The 12,712-nt window shown below is 35.1% G+C and overlaps 1 protein-coding gene across 1 annotated transcript in view; it reads right to left on the bottom strand.

The window, feature by feature from the left end:
• Positions 1 to 12,712, bottom strand: part of ANKRD12 (ankyrin repeat domain 12) — a 58,122-nt gene that overhangs the window by 26,066 nt on the left and 19,344 nt on the right. Inside the window, exon 3 of the mRNA XM_050315696.1 lies at positions 6,119 to 6,266. Within this exon, the coding sequence (XP_050171653.1) occupies positions 6,119 to 6,266 (148 nt within the window). The remainder of the gene's footprint in view (positions 1 to 6,118; positions 6,267 to 12,712) is intronic.

The following is a 12,712-nucleotide window of genomic DNA, read 5'->3' as shown; positions in this document are numbered from 1 at the left end:
CTAAAAAATCAATTCAATATCAATACTCTTGACCTCTTGATAAAAGTACATTATAGGACAATAAAAAAAAAAAACCTATAACAAAATTGTACTTTCAACTTTTCACTGCAAGCATGTTGTGCTCTCTCCAAGAAAAATGTGCAGCATACTCTTTTATTGACTGATCTAGTACTTCCATGAAAACAACTTATTTCAGGTTGTCTAGCTTGATCTGCTTGATCACATTCATTTTCATTCTGAATTTTTCCTTACAATTTTATAGCTATACTCAGTTTGAAAAAATAATGTATCAAAATAAGTAAAATAAATCTTTTGATCATCTAGCTTTTACTTTTATAACAAACCTAAAGAAGTCACAAGACTTATAGCAGGTGCACCTGATAATCCTTTTACTGGAGCATGTCCTGTATAAGGCTGTGGCTTTCCCCTCCCAGGATTTCTCATGCATACAACCTGCTTCTGAGTATACAAGATAGAACAACACAGGAAAAAAGGGGTGGAAGGAAGCAAAAGGAAGGGAGTAGGGCATACAAAATAAAAATTTTTGTATATCAATAAACAAATCAATGTTCCAAGAATACCATCACACAGTACACTGCACCTTAACAGGAGAAGACCAACTTAGCAATTAGGAAATTCAACTTTTTAGCTATTCTTCATCTTGTGGTTACAGAAAACTTTTCACAGCTATGTACTTGATGTTTATACATTCTGAACAGCAATAACTTCCTTAATAGAGGAATAACATCAGTTTAAGAAATTAAATTTAGGTAGAATTTCATGCATAAAATTGACTGTTAAAGTCAATTACTTAGTTTGGTGGGGGTTTTTGTATTTTTTTTTTTTTTGTTGGTTGGTTTTTTTGGGGTTTTTTTGGGGGGTTTTTTTGTGTGGGGGGGGGTTGTGGTTTTTTTTGTGGGTTTTTGGTTTTTTTTAGATTTTGAGCATTTTGTTTTCAAAGTCTATGGAATAAAAATATCTTCTTTTATATTCCAATTATTGTCACTTTTTGGTGTTCTTCAGCAGTTACAAACAAAAAAATGAGGGAATTTTTCATTATTAAAAAAATTAAAATTGACACTCTTCAAGTGACTTAATGTTCAATCATATTTATTAATTAAACTCCATAACATGCAGCCAAATCTATGTAGACAGTATCCTTTCCAAAATCTTCCTTCTGCAACATAAGATTTTCACCTAACACTTTCAAAAATTATTTCAAAACAGTCAGGTTATGTGAAACAGTGATTTAGCAGCATTTGAGTACTTATTTGTGGCAGAGCTTAATGAAATTCATTCACAGGACTTAAATGTTTTGGTACTAGAAACATCAAAGACACTGCTGATTATTTTAGGACAACTTATGTATGACAGATCCTGAGGCAATCAATAATGTATCTGGGGTTTTTGTTTGTTTGATTGTTGTTTCTTTTTCCTTATTTTATTTTTGGTTTTTTTTTTAAATCGGATAATTTACAAATTCACAGTCAAATAATTTCTAAATGTTTTAGGAAACTAATTTATTAAATAATGTAACACATGTATTTCTTAAACTAAAAACATGCCAAACTAACAGAGTATTTAATTTGGTAAAATAATCACCTTAGTGGATAAAGAAAATAAAGTTAAAAGACCAAATTCATTTTTTGGGGCTCACGATAGTCTGGTGTCATGAACAAGAATCCCATCATAGTCCAAACTGTAAGGAATAACAGGATTAATAGGACCATGTGAAGTTAAAATATGAACTGCCTGAAATAAGTGCCTCTAAGGAAGTTGTAAGACTGAATGATATACAACAAAAGTCTAATTATGTTCATTGCTGATAACTGGTCAAGATGATCAACTCCGCAGATGATGAAGCGGAGAAACAGAGTTTCTGAGCTCTGTGTGATTATGGCAATCTGAATGAAGTTATTTTAAAGAGGAAACACACCATGACTGACTGCTTCTTCCTACCCTCAGGGAAACGCAAACCTTAAAATGTGATGAAGAGACTTCACAATGCACTGAACAATGTAGAGATATCAAGGTACTATTGTGATACCTAATTAATCAAGTTTATGACATATTTATTTAACCAAACCAACAAACACACATAAAACTGCCTCTGCTTTTCTGCCTCAAGCCCAAACAACACTTAGAGGAACTTGTTATAGCTGAACAGTAAGTCCAAATCCATCAAGCAGTGTGTAAACAATCCCTTCAACAGCCCCACTAACCTCTGTAACTACGGGATGCACAAGCACAGGAATTGTGTTACCCATGCAAGATAAAGAGGTCAGTTGTTTTGCTCTCCTGGATGTCAAGCAAGTGCTAAAAGAATTATGACTGTGCCGCTTTTGGACTGCTTTAAAGACTGAAATTGAAGGGGTCAGAAAACAAAACCAAGATCCTACTATAAACAGAAAATCTGGCAAACATAATTTCCAAGAAAGATCAACAAATTACCACATTGTGTAATTGCAACTTGTTATTCTTCCTGAATAATCAACTATGTAACAAGACTACCTTCACAATGGAAATATTTTTATGACCTGCAGTTATGTTTAATTATTATGAAAAATTCACTTTTCTCTCTTTAGACTAATAAGGTAGCTAAAAAAACAAATCTGACCTTTGCAAAATCAACACTTGCCTGTTGTTTTTATTCTAATAATCACATCAAAGGTTATGTAAAACTAACCAGACTTTTAATTTTAAGTAGGCTAAATAACTGATGGCTTTTTAATCGAATTATAGTTTGGGAGACTTCAAATCAGAGAATTTATTTTAAAAGGTAAGAAAAATGTTTCCCCTTCCACCATCCAAACCACCAGTGTTAATCAAAGTTTGCAAATCAAAGACTCCACCATAAAATTTACTTATATAAAGGTTAAAGCTATACTGCAAATACATTTGTCTACAATATGTATATACTGTATTAGTTTTTTGTGGTTGCTCTAACCAAAGAATGGAGATATCGTAACAGAGCCCTCAGTTTTGGCCTCTTCAGAAGGCCACAGGTCTCCTGGGACTCACATTATCTTTCAGAGCTCAGCAGACTTTGCAGCTACTGCAGCCATCTCAACTGGCATTGCATGACTACCTTTAGGACCACTTTTAGGCAACTGGACTCAGTCCTAGTAGGTATGAAATTATTATACCTGAAGAAAGTAACCTGAAGGCTAAATCTTCATTTAAAGCTAATTTATTGCAGAGTTTCTTAGGAAAAAAAAATTATGTTTAGACAAAGAAGGGGGCTATAATTGTTCTAGACTCTTACAGGACACTACAAATGCTCACTGTTTTCAGTCTTGCCAAAACTGACTGGGTGTAAAATATACTTTATGTACACTGTTAGCAGATATTAATTCTTTTTTTAAAGCATTTTCACATAAAATTAACATTCAGTTTGGCTGTCTGTGATCATTATCACTTTCCGTTTTCAGACAAGACCTGAAACAAAAAGGGTCCACCAGAAAAAGGAGAAAGAGGTGAATTGCAGGGGAAATTTTACAAAAAAAAGTGAAACCTCACAAAATCTTAGTTTCTGAAAGACCCTGGAGATTGAACCAAGACAGACCCAATAATCTAAGTTCACAAAATCAGGTGTCCCCATTATTTGTCTGATTTACATGCCTAAACAGGATGAAATCCAGTTATCAGGGAGTTTCTACAATCAGCTGTTGATACTATCACATATCTTGGGGACAACCCATTTATAAAATTAAACTATTGAATAAATTAAAATTTTTTATCCTAGAGCTACTTTTTATGGCATCTTTTTGTTTACTCGGACACATTTTTAAAGACTGTATATCTTTAAAATCATCTAAAAGTCAAACTCAAAGGTCTTGTAATCTGATACAGAGCAACTACCAACAGTCTTAAGACAATTTTGCTATTCTGAACTCCGAAAAAAACATACTGGAAGGCTATTAAAACGCAATCTATTGGAAAAGGATAAAAATACATCCTGAAACACTAATGGAGAGTGGGAAGAATGTAGCAGTAGCACATTTTTTCCAAGTCTTTTCAGTTATGAATTGCATACACAACCTTTAACCATTTTTCTAGAATACCAATACAGACTGTCACAAACTACAAGAAGAAATCTGAGGGCTTTTATTTTTTAGCACTACTAGCTGATAAGAAGCTTTTCATCACCTCTTCTTTTTCCCCTCTGTTTCCGATTACATTCTCATCTCCAAAAACTTACTTTCTTCCTTCTCAACATTTGTCATTCTCTGCACATAGTTATCAGGGAGAACACTTCAGTCAGAGGTAACAGTTTAGTTTACTGATATCAAAGCTTTTCCATGTATAATGCCAAGTTTGTGTCAGAAGTAGTGCTGCATTTCACGATCACTGATGTCAGTCCTAATCCATGTCAGCAACAAACTTGGCACAGTCTAAATGCTTAATTCCCACCGGTCTAATCTAATCGGTTAGGTACAGAATCAGCATTATAGGAACAGTTTTTCACCCTAATAATACTCCTGCTTAAAAGTTTCTGGAAAGCTCATGCACCAAGTTCTCCCGGGGGAAACAGGGTAGTTGCTCTTATCTCCTTACCTCAGCAGAAATGAAACACACAACAAGTCCTGATGATTACTACTGTTACATTAACTATTTTTTGCCCCTACTTGAACTGTTCATTTCCTCTCCCTGCTACAACTTGCAACAGAAAGATTTTGTAGTGTAAGCACTGCCTCCATGTGCTCGTCTAAGTGCCTAGAGTAATCAATCTTGTTTGTGGCAACTGTGACACTAGACGCTATAGCAAAAGGCACACAGAAAATTGTGTTACCTTCCGAGATGCTGTGACAAAGACTTATTTAAAGTGATGGGGTGGGGAGAGATGATAAAAGATTATTAACAAAGAAAACATTTGACAAATGCTGAATATTACATCTACATATATTTATTTCCATTATGAAAAATAGTTATGGACTAATATCAAGCAAAAAATTTAATGAAGCAGATGCTGGGAACATACTTCTAATTTATACATGGCCTTTTCAGAATCAAGTGGTATCTTGAACAGTGTAACACTCTAGAATGCTGTAAAACCACTGAAAACAGATCTAAAGCCAAGAGCATTGTTTTGTAACGTGACTATTTCAAATTTGGATTTCTCACCAAATTCTTTTTATAGTAACAAAAGCATGTATGTATTATCCAGGAGCCGAACCTTCTGCATGAAATCAGTCCTGGGCAATAATTAAACATGTACTGAGGTATGTACTTCTACCTTGCATTTAAGTCCAAGCATATTAAAGAAAGTGCTTTGTTTATGAAAATATTCAAATGTTCAATAAGTCGTATACAAAAAACTGTACTATTGAGCCTTTGAGACATTTGGGGAACATACCTTCTGGTGGCCTTCCAGAGGGCATGGGTATTTTTTTGTTACCAACAGAACTATTACTAAACAATGACACAAATAACTAATTACCTAAACTCAGAGACAACTGTACTCTTGGAATATACCCAGATCTCTCCATCTTGATTTGGAAAGAGCCATGTTAGGAATGGTATTTTGAAGTCTTGAAATCAGTTTTAACAGAATAAGCTTAAGCTAGGAAAACCTACTAGTCTGTGCAGAAAAGGTATGCTGAAGAGAGAGAGAGATCACAGGAACTTAAACTGAAAGAAAAGTGGGCTCTCCATGGCCAGTTTGGACAGCTCTGTAATCTAGCAACCTTTTCTTTTATATGGAGGACAGCACACCTACCAATCTTTCCCACTCTCCTTCCTCCAAAAAATGGTTGTGAAAGACTGACAAGTTGTGTCTCAAAACAAGGTAATTACAGATTTTTTAATCAGTTTACTAGTTTAAACAAATGGACTTCTAGAGATGACAGTGAAAAGACAGAATTATCAAAATAGAAGCAAAAGAATGAGGTTAGGAAACAAGTGAAAAACGTAGATAAACTGTGGAGGCATGCTAGCCACTGCTAATGACAAGGTGAAAGCCTATCAGACTGAGATGCAACAATCAGAAGCAAGCAAGCAGGCAAGCAACTTTTATACTTAGAGTATCTTTTTTAAAGGGAAAAAATAATATACAATTAAATAAATTAGGACGTATTTTATCAACAAATAATTAGTTAAGGAAATAAAAAGGTTCTACCTGTGTCTGAATTGCGATCTTCATTTCTGGATGGACTAATAGTAAAAGGAAGTTTACGTTTCATGGAAGACTTTTCTTTCATCTCCTTCCCCACATCACTCCTATCCACTTTTGGAGTTTTGCTGTAGGATGCAATCTTGTCCTTGCTCTAATAGAAATAAAAAGTATACTAAGTAATTTTTGCATATAGCAGAACAGACTTACAATGTATACAGACTGAAAAGACTACGTGAGCATGTATGTGCTAGTGTTTAAGTATGAATATTACAAAGTTTTTAAATAAACCTTTAAATTAACCTTAATAAAAGCAATCAATGGCATGTCCTAATTTTATAAATTAGTAACTTCTAATTTAATTTGTGTTATTTCTACTTTTTGATACATTGCTGTAAAACTGGTGTTCGTTATTAGAGCCTTAATTAATATACAAACGGAACAACACATACTGAAAAAGAATTTGCTAAGTCTTGACAATCATCCCAATTTCCTTTCCTGACCAAAATGATCCCAATAACAGCACAATAAAAGCTCACACTGCGATTCAGACTGTGAATAGTAACACAGTAACAACAAAAAAAACCCTAATAACCTTCCCATGCCTCCACCCCGCACCCCGTAATCCATACATACAGAAGTCCCTTTCTATTTCAACAACAGGAATAGTGTACTGTTTAATTTCAGAAGAAAAATCTATGAAGAAACTTTATAAACTCACATCAAATTTAGAAAAGACAGGTAAAAGCTATTTGGATTTTTTGGTTGTATAAATCTGGGGATTTTGTCTTATGAACCATATTTCAGAATAAACAGAGAAAAACCTGAATGGGCACAATATTAACTTGTACTTGATTACTTTGCTAATATAAGAGGAAAGAATATAAAAGATACCAGGTTAGTGAAAAGACTACCTCAGAGAACCCTCTGCAAACCTCAGTATTTTAGCCTACCGATCAAGATGCAATGCAGGGACATTTTTCTGTTTTCTATTCTAGTGGTTAAGGGCGCAGCGCTGTCACCGCTGAGACCCGGGTTCGATTCCCGGTCAGGGCCACTCCCGGGCAGGTGGAGCTCGTTAGCCCTTAAAGGCAACCCACCTACGTCCTGAGGACCTCGCTGCCACCGTCCAAGCTTGCTTGGCCCCGGCAGATGAACCTTAGGATTAAAGGGTGGGCTCAGTTCTGCGCACACTGTGTCTCACCTAAAAAATCCAATGCGCAGGCTGGAAGGTGTAAAGACCTTCCCCGGATCTTCGCTTGCGAAGACTGGCCATTATCTATCTGATTCATTGCATGCTGCAGAAACACATTATCCAGCTATGTCACCTATCACGATTCCACAGCTTTGTATCATTCTTAACAGGTGATCAGATGAAATCACTAATAAATTAATTACCTAAAGATAGAAGAAGAATATACACTGACTTGCCAATCAGTGAAAACCAAAAGGTTGCTCCTTAGTACTTCTGAAGCAAGTAGTCAGAAGATTTATTCTGATTGAAGAAGAACTAAAAAAGAACTCCAAGCAAAGGTGCTGTTCTCAAAGGCACCTTTCCTTTTTCTTTTTTTTTAAGAACAAACATGGGTAATATGATATCATCTGACACGCTGAGTTTTAACTGTTGCCAAAAAGTTAGGCTGAAGTGATTACAAAAAGAACCTGCAAACAAACTCTACAACCTTCAGAAGACAAATGTCTCTACCAGGGAAACCACAAAGGGATTAGTTTATGTCAAGGGAACTCCTGAAGTATAGAGGTTGATGCCCCCAGAGATTACCTGTCTTCACTCCAAGTTTAGAAACCCACAAAACCAAAACTCCAAACCAAAACACAAAATAAAACCCCTACAGAAAAACCAAAGCCAACCCTCCTTCAAAAATCCCAAAGGAAACAACCAACCCTCCCACCCTCCCTTTTTCTTTTATGCCAGAACAAGAAAATTTAAAAATCTAAACCCCCTTAAGACTTCCCTAAGCCCTTGGGAGATACAGTGCCTGTGGTATTACTTATGATAGAAGCTTATCCACCTAACACAAGTCATCATTTGCAAGTGCATCTATAAACTGACAAGAGCAGATCCAAACTCCATTAAACCCTCTCCAGTCTCTTCCACTACACATACAACTTTCTCACTTCAGCCCAGTCTCACTGAGAGCTCTTTTACACCTTGCTCCAAACAATCCAGTTATTTCTCACATGTATGTAAATTTTCCCCAGTATGATAAAATGGCATTAAAGTTTGATTGCTTTCCCTAAAATATTATCTTAAGTACTATGCAGTAGAAAGGATCAATTAAAAATAATTTAAAATTCCTAAGCAGGAAACATTGGTTCCAACTTTTTCTGTAGAAAAAACCAAACTTTTTGCAGTTGTTAATCCTTAAAAAGAACGCCCTTTTTTGAGTACTGATCAGTAAAATACATTGGCAGGTGCTCACAAAGAGACACAAGCTGCTTAAATAATTTGAGAGCTTTACATTTATTCTTATTCTTAAATTGCATATATTTTTAAATTATGACTGATTCACTAGTTTTTGAATAATCACTGAATATAATTTTGCGATTATCTGATTAGGATGAGAGTTCAAAATGCATACTTTCAGCTAAATGAAGATATAGTGAAAATGAAAAAAACAGGCTACACAGAAACTGAAAAAAAGTGAGAGTATCTTGTTGCTTAGCCATCATGAAAATAAATATTCAGCCACCACCAGTAGTGGACTTTCCAATCCAAAAGATGCAATAAACAGGGTGTTTGAATAGTCTATAGAAAGTCAACGTTATTTAGTATTTTCAGTGACAATGCTGAAATAGAGATACAATTAATTATGCAGACATCATCACAACTGGAACAGAAGAAGTAAAGAGCACCGGCAAAGGGAGCACAAAATGACTAACCAATTTGAAAAGCAGTCTAAATATAAAACAAAACTAGAAAAGCCAGAACAAAACCCAGGTTCTACAAACGATAAAAATAATTAATTGTACAATCACAAAACGCCATGTTAAAAGTTAGAAAACTCTTAATGTCCTCCTGGATCCAACTTCAAGTAAAGGAAGGCAAGAGGAAACAGCAAGACCTGCAGGTCAGAACAGGCATTCCATTTCAAAGAGTGAAAATTCACTGTTTCACCTACTCCTGGTCACTGCCAAGATCATAGACACCCCTTTTTCAAAGTACAAAGCAAGGTTCAAAATTCAGCATCAATAGTTTAATGTAATCCACGGAAGCAACCTAAAACAAAGTTGAGGTGTTTTATAAAACAACCTGTAACTTACATCTGTGGACTTTCCAAAGAGGTTCATTAGTCTGAAGTGAAAACTGCTAATCAATTAAAACAGGGCAATGTTCAGACACATAAACCACTGCTGCAAAGTGAAAAGCATTACACACTTTCCATGTCCACTACAGTTAGAGAGCATTTAACGGCTTTAGACTGCAACAGGAGACAACCAAAGGTTATTTATCCTTCTACTAAGTGTCTAACTCTATGCCAGTCGGCATAATTAAGTATCAGAATAAACTGCCCAAGGAGACAGGAATTTCCATGAGGCAAGCCTTTAAATAAAAGGTCTGGCAAACATCTGTCAAGAACCAAGTACAGCTTATTCTACTCTGGGGCAAATGGGTGAACTGGATCTGCACGTCTCAACATTTAATGCATGCCTCACTGGAGGATGTAGTAACAAGGAAGAATTTTCTCTGTCAACAAGACCATGCTAGTGTGCCATGATGAGGAACACATTTTTAATCTGTTCAGCAGAAAACTGTCTCAGAAGGCTAACAAACAGCAGTCTGGACAATATCTTGATATCCCATTCCAGCTCTATTGTCTGGTACTGCTACAATCAATGACAAGACACAAAAGGAGACAACAGAGAGCCATATAATCTAGCAGATGTACTGAGCCCTGGGAGAATAAGCATTCTTTTTCTGCCTATCAAAGATAATTACATACTGAAGCGTGTTCTGTATGGTATTAGATGGCTTTGGGCACTGTTGTTGGACTCTTCTAAGGCAAGAATTAATTCTTACAAACTTCAAATGTGTTTCTCCTTTCAACGACATATCTCTAATTTACTTCCTGAGTTTGGCCAAGTAAGTTTCAAAGTATAAATTCAGATAAATTAAAATTTCAATATGTTCTTATGTTTATAAAATAGCTCATGCAAACATTAAATGGTCTAGGTGCTGTGTACACTCCTAGAGGTGTTGGGATTTTTTATTTTATGACCCCAAGATGAGCAACTGAAATAAAAACACACGTACCCTAAAACATATATGATATAAACTCATGGTTTAATAACAGGAATGTTACTCCTAATGATTTTTCAGACAGCTATTCACCAGCTGTTAGAACAGCACTATAAGCAATGACTTCTGGACAAATATGAAAGATTAAATCTCATAATAACAGTAAGTTCACTAGGTGACTAACTAGTAACTTCCTCAGGCAACAGCTCAACCAGATTGAGCTAAACAGTGTGACAACTATAGAAGGAAAATCAAACCCTTCAAGTGTTTTTAGTTCTATCTTAACATGTTAACCGTTGTAATAGTCTTACACTATTTAGGCCATTACAGTTTTTATTTTGAGAAGAATGAGGATTTTTTTTTTACAGGAGTGGTACCCTTTAACATTACTGTTCACTTGTAAGATGCACTGTTTTGTATGAACATTAGGCTTCAGTATTTCCTCACATCAATTATATTAGGTAACAAATCCATAACATTTTTCACAATAAAGTTCTAATGCGTCAAGGACTATTGCTTTTAAATCCATGGTTGCAAATATTTACATATTGAGACCAAATCCTTACTTGCTTAAGAGAAATTTCCACTACTTCCTAAAGGTATTTAATTAAAAATACCACAGTTGATTTTGCCTGGTCAATCTTAACTTCAGAGTTCTGTGTCTGTGTATGTAATAAAGATTTGCCTTCACAATTTTCTGTTCTTCAAACTCAAACTTTACTCTTCGACTACTGCCTGTTGAATCTAAATTATTACATTTTGGTAATATTTTGTCTATTTTTTCTAACATGGGGGAAAGAGTGCAGATTAGTCAAAGGCCAGCTAAACAGTTCTGACAATTGTCCACCTGTTAGAGAACAGGTATGTGACTGTTGAAGTGACTATTTAACATCTGAACTATGTATTCAGTTCTTCTCAAAATATGAAAAAGACTACCAATCACACTTATTATGCTAAAAATCTGAATACAGGAATATTAACTGAAATTAATAATATAAACTGAAATACTTATACTCTCCATTAGTAATAATAATTCTCCATTTTTATTTAGGATTTCATGTTTTCAATATTACGAATCATTTTTTATCATACAATTCCAATCCAAACTCTACATTATTCTATTCTCAAATTATAAATTGTGTCAAGGTGGACAATGAACAACGCTGAACAAAACAGTGCAAGCAGTTTATCAGCTTATTTTTTGGTATCAACTTAATCAGTCCACCAACTGGGATTCCTCATTTGTAACCGTGGTCAAACTTCCATCTTCCCTTAGATTTTCATTTTCTAAGTAATCCTGCTTTTACTGGCACGTTATGTTCAAATACCAGGCAAGGTAGAATGTTACATTTGTCCATATTTTTAATTTCTGTACTGATGACCAGTCTCAACAACTAACAACTCCTTGTTAGGGCAATCAGCTAAGGGCAGACCTTGACCTGAACTAATATGATAATGCAAGGGTTTTATATGTGATCATTAAAAACAGAACGTTAATTTACTCCTTTCTAAATCAAATCAAAGCTGGTCGTACTTCCCAGTTGTTAAATAAATGGCATCATGTTTGCTCTTCTGTTTCCTGGAAAAAGTTATTCATACTTTCGTATGAATCCGTGTCTTCTTCCTTAACATTCTGGCAAAGGAGCCACAAAGCTCTGTTTCAGAAGATTCCCTAACTAGGCAGAGATTGCAGGGCATGGGGGTTCAGTGTCTCTGCAGATGTAACAGCCACTGTTACTACCAGCGATGGAACACCTTTTGTTAAATAAATAACCTAAAATCTTTAAAAAAACTAGCTTATTTACAAGTGTAGAAATAAAAAGGCTGTATTTAATACCACTAAATATCACTGCAACAGCCTTCCATTTCTTCCTGCTCGTAAGCCCCAGACATTCCCTCCTCTTTCCCAGTACTGAATGATACTTGAATTAACTTGACCATATTCCAGACAAGGACCAGGACAGAAAAAAAGAAAAAAAAAAGAAAAAAAGGAAAAAAATGAAAAAAAAGGGGGAAAAAAAGAAAAAAGGAGAAAGGAGAAAACAGTAAAAAGAGAAAAATAAAAAAAAAAAAAAAGAGGAAAAAAATTAGAAAAAAAGAAAACCCAAAGTTATTTCAACCCTTAACTAGTAAGCCAATTTCTTTTCCCCATTTTACTCTGTTATCTTCCTTTTCTTATCTAAGTAGTTCATCGCAGTTATCAGAAACAGCTACCTTCACCTCACTTTACTGGGACCCATAAAACAAACTGGGAAGAGACTAAAGTGTCTGAAGTTCTCTGTGAATGTTTCTGGAAGACAAATAGTTTCAAGTAGATGCTGAATCTTCTAATCTTTTCCTAT

The sequence above is a fragment of the Myiozetetes cayanensis genome, unplaced genomic scaffold, assembly GCF_022539395.1.
Source record: "Myiozetetes cayanensis isolate MyiCay16 unplaced genomic scaffold, myiCay2020 scf1, whole genome shotgun sequence".
Taxonomy (NCBI): domain Eukaryota; kingdom Metazoa; phylum Chordata; class Aves; order Passeriformes; family Tyrannidae; genus Myiozetetes; species Myiozetetes cayanensis.
The sequence above is the reverse complement of the archived record's forward strand: the minus strand, read 5'-3'. Positions and strand labels throughout refer to the sequence as shown.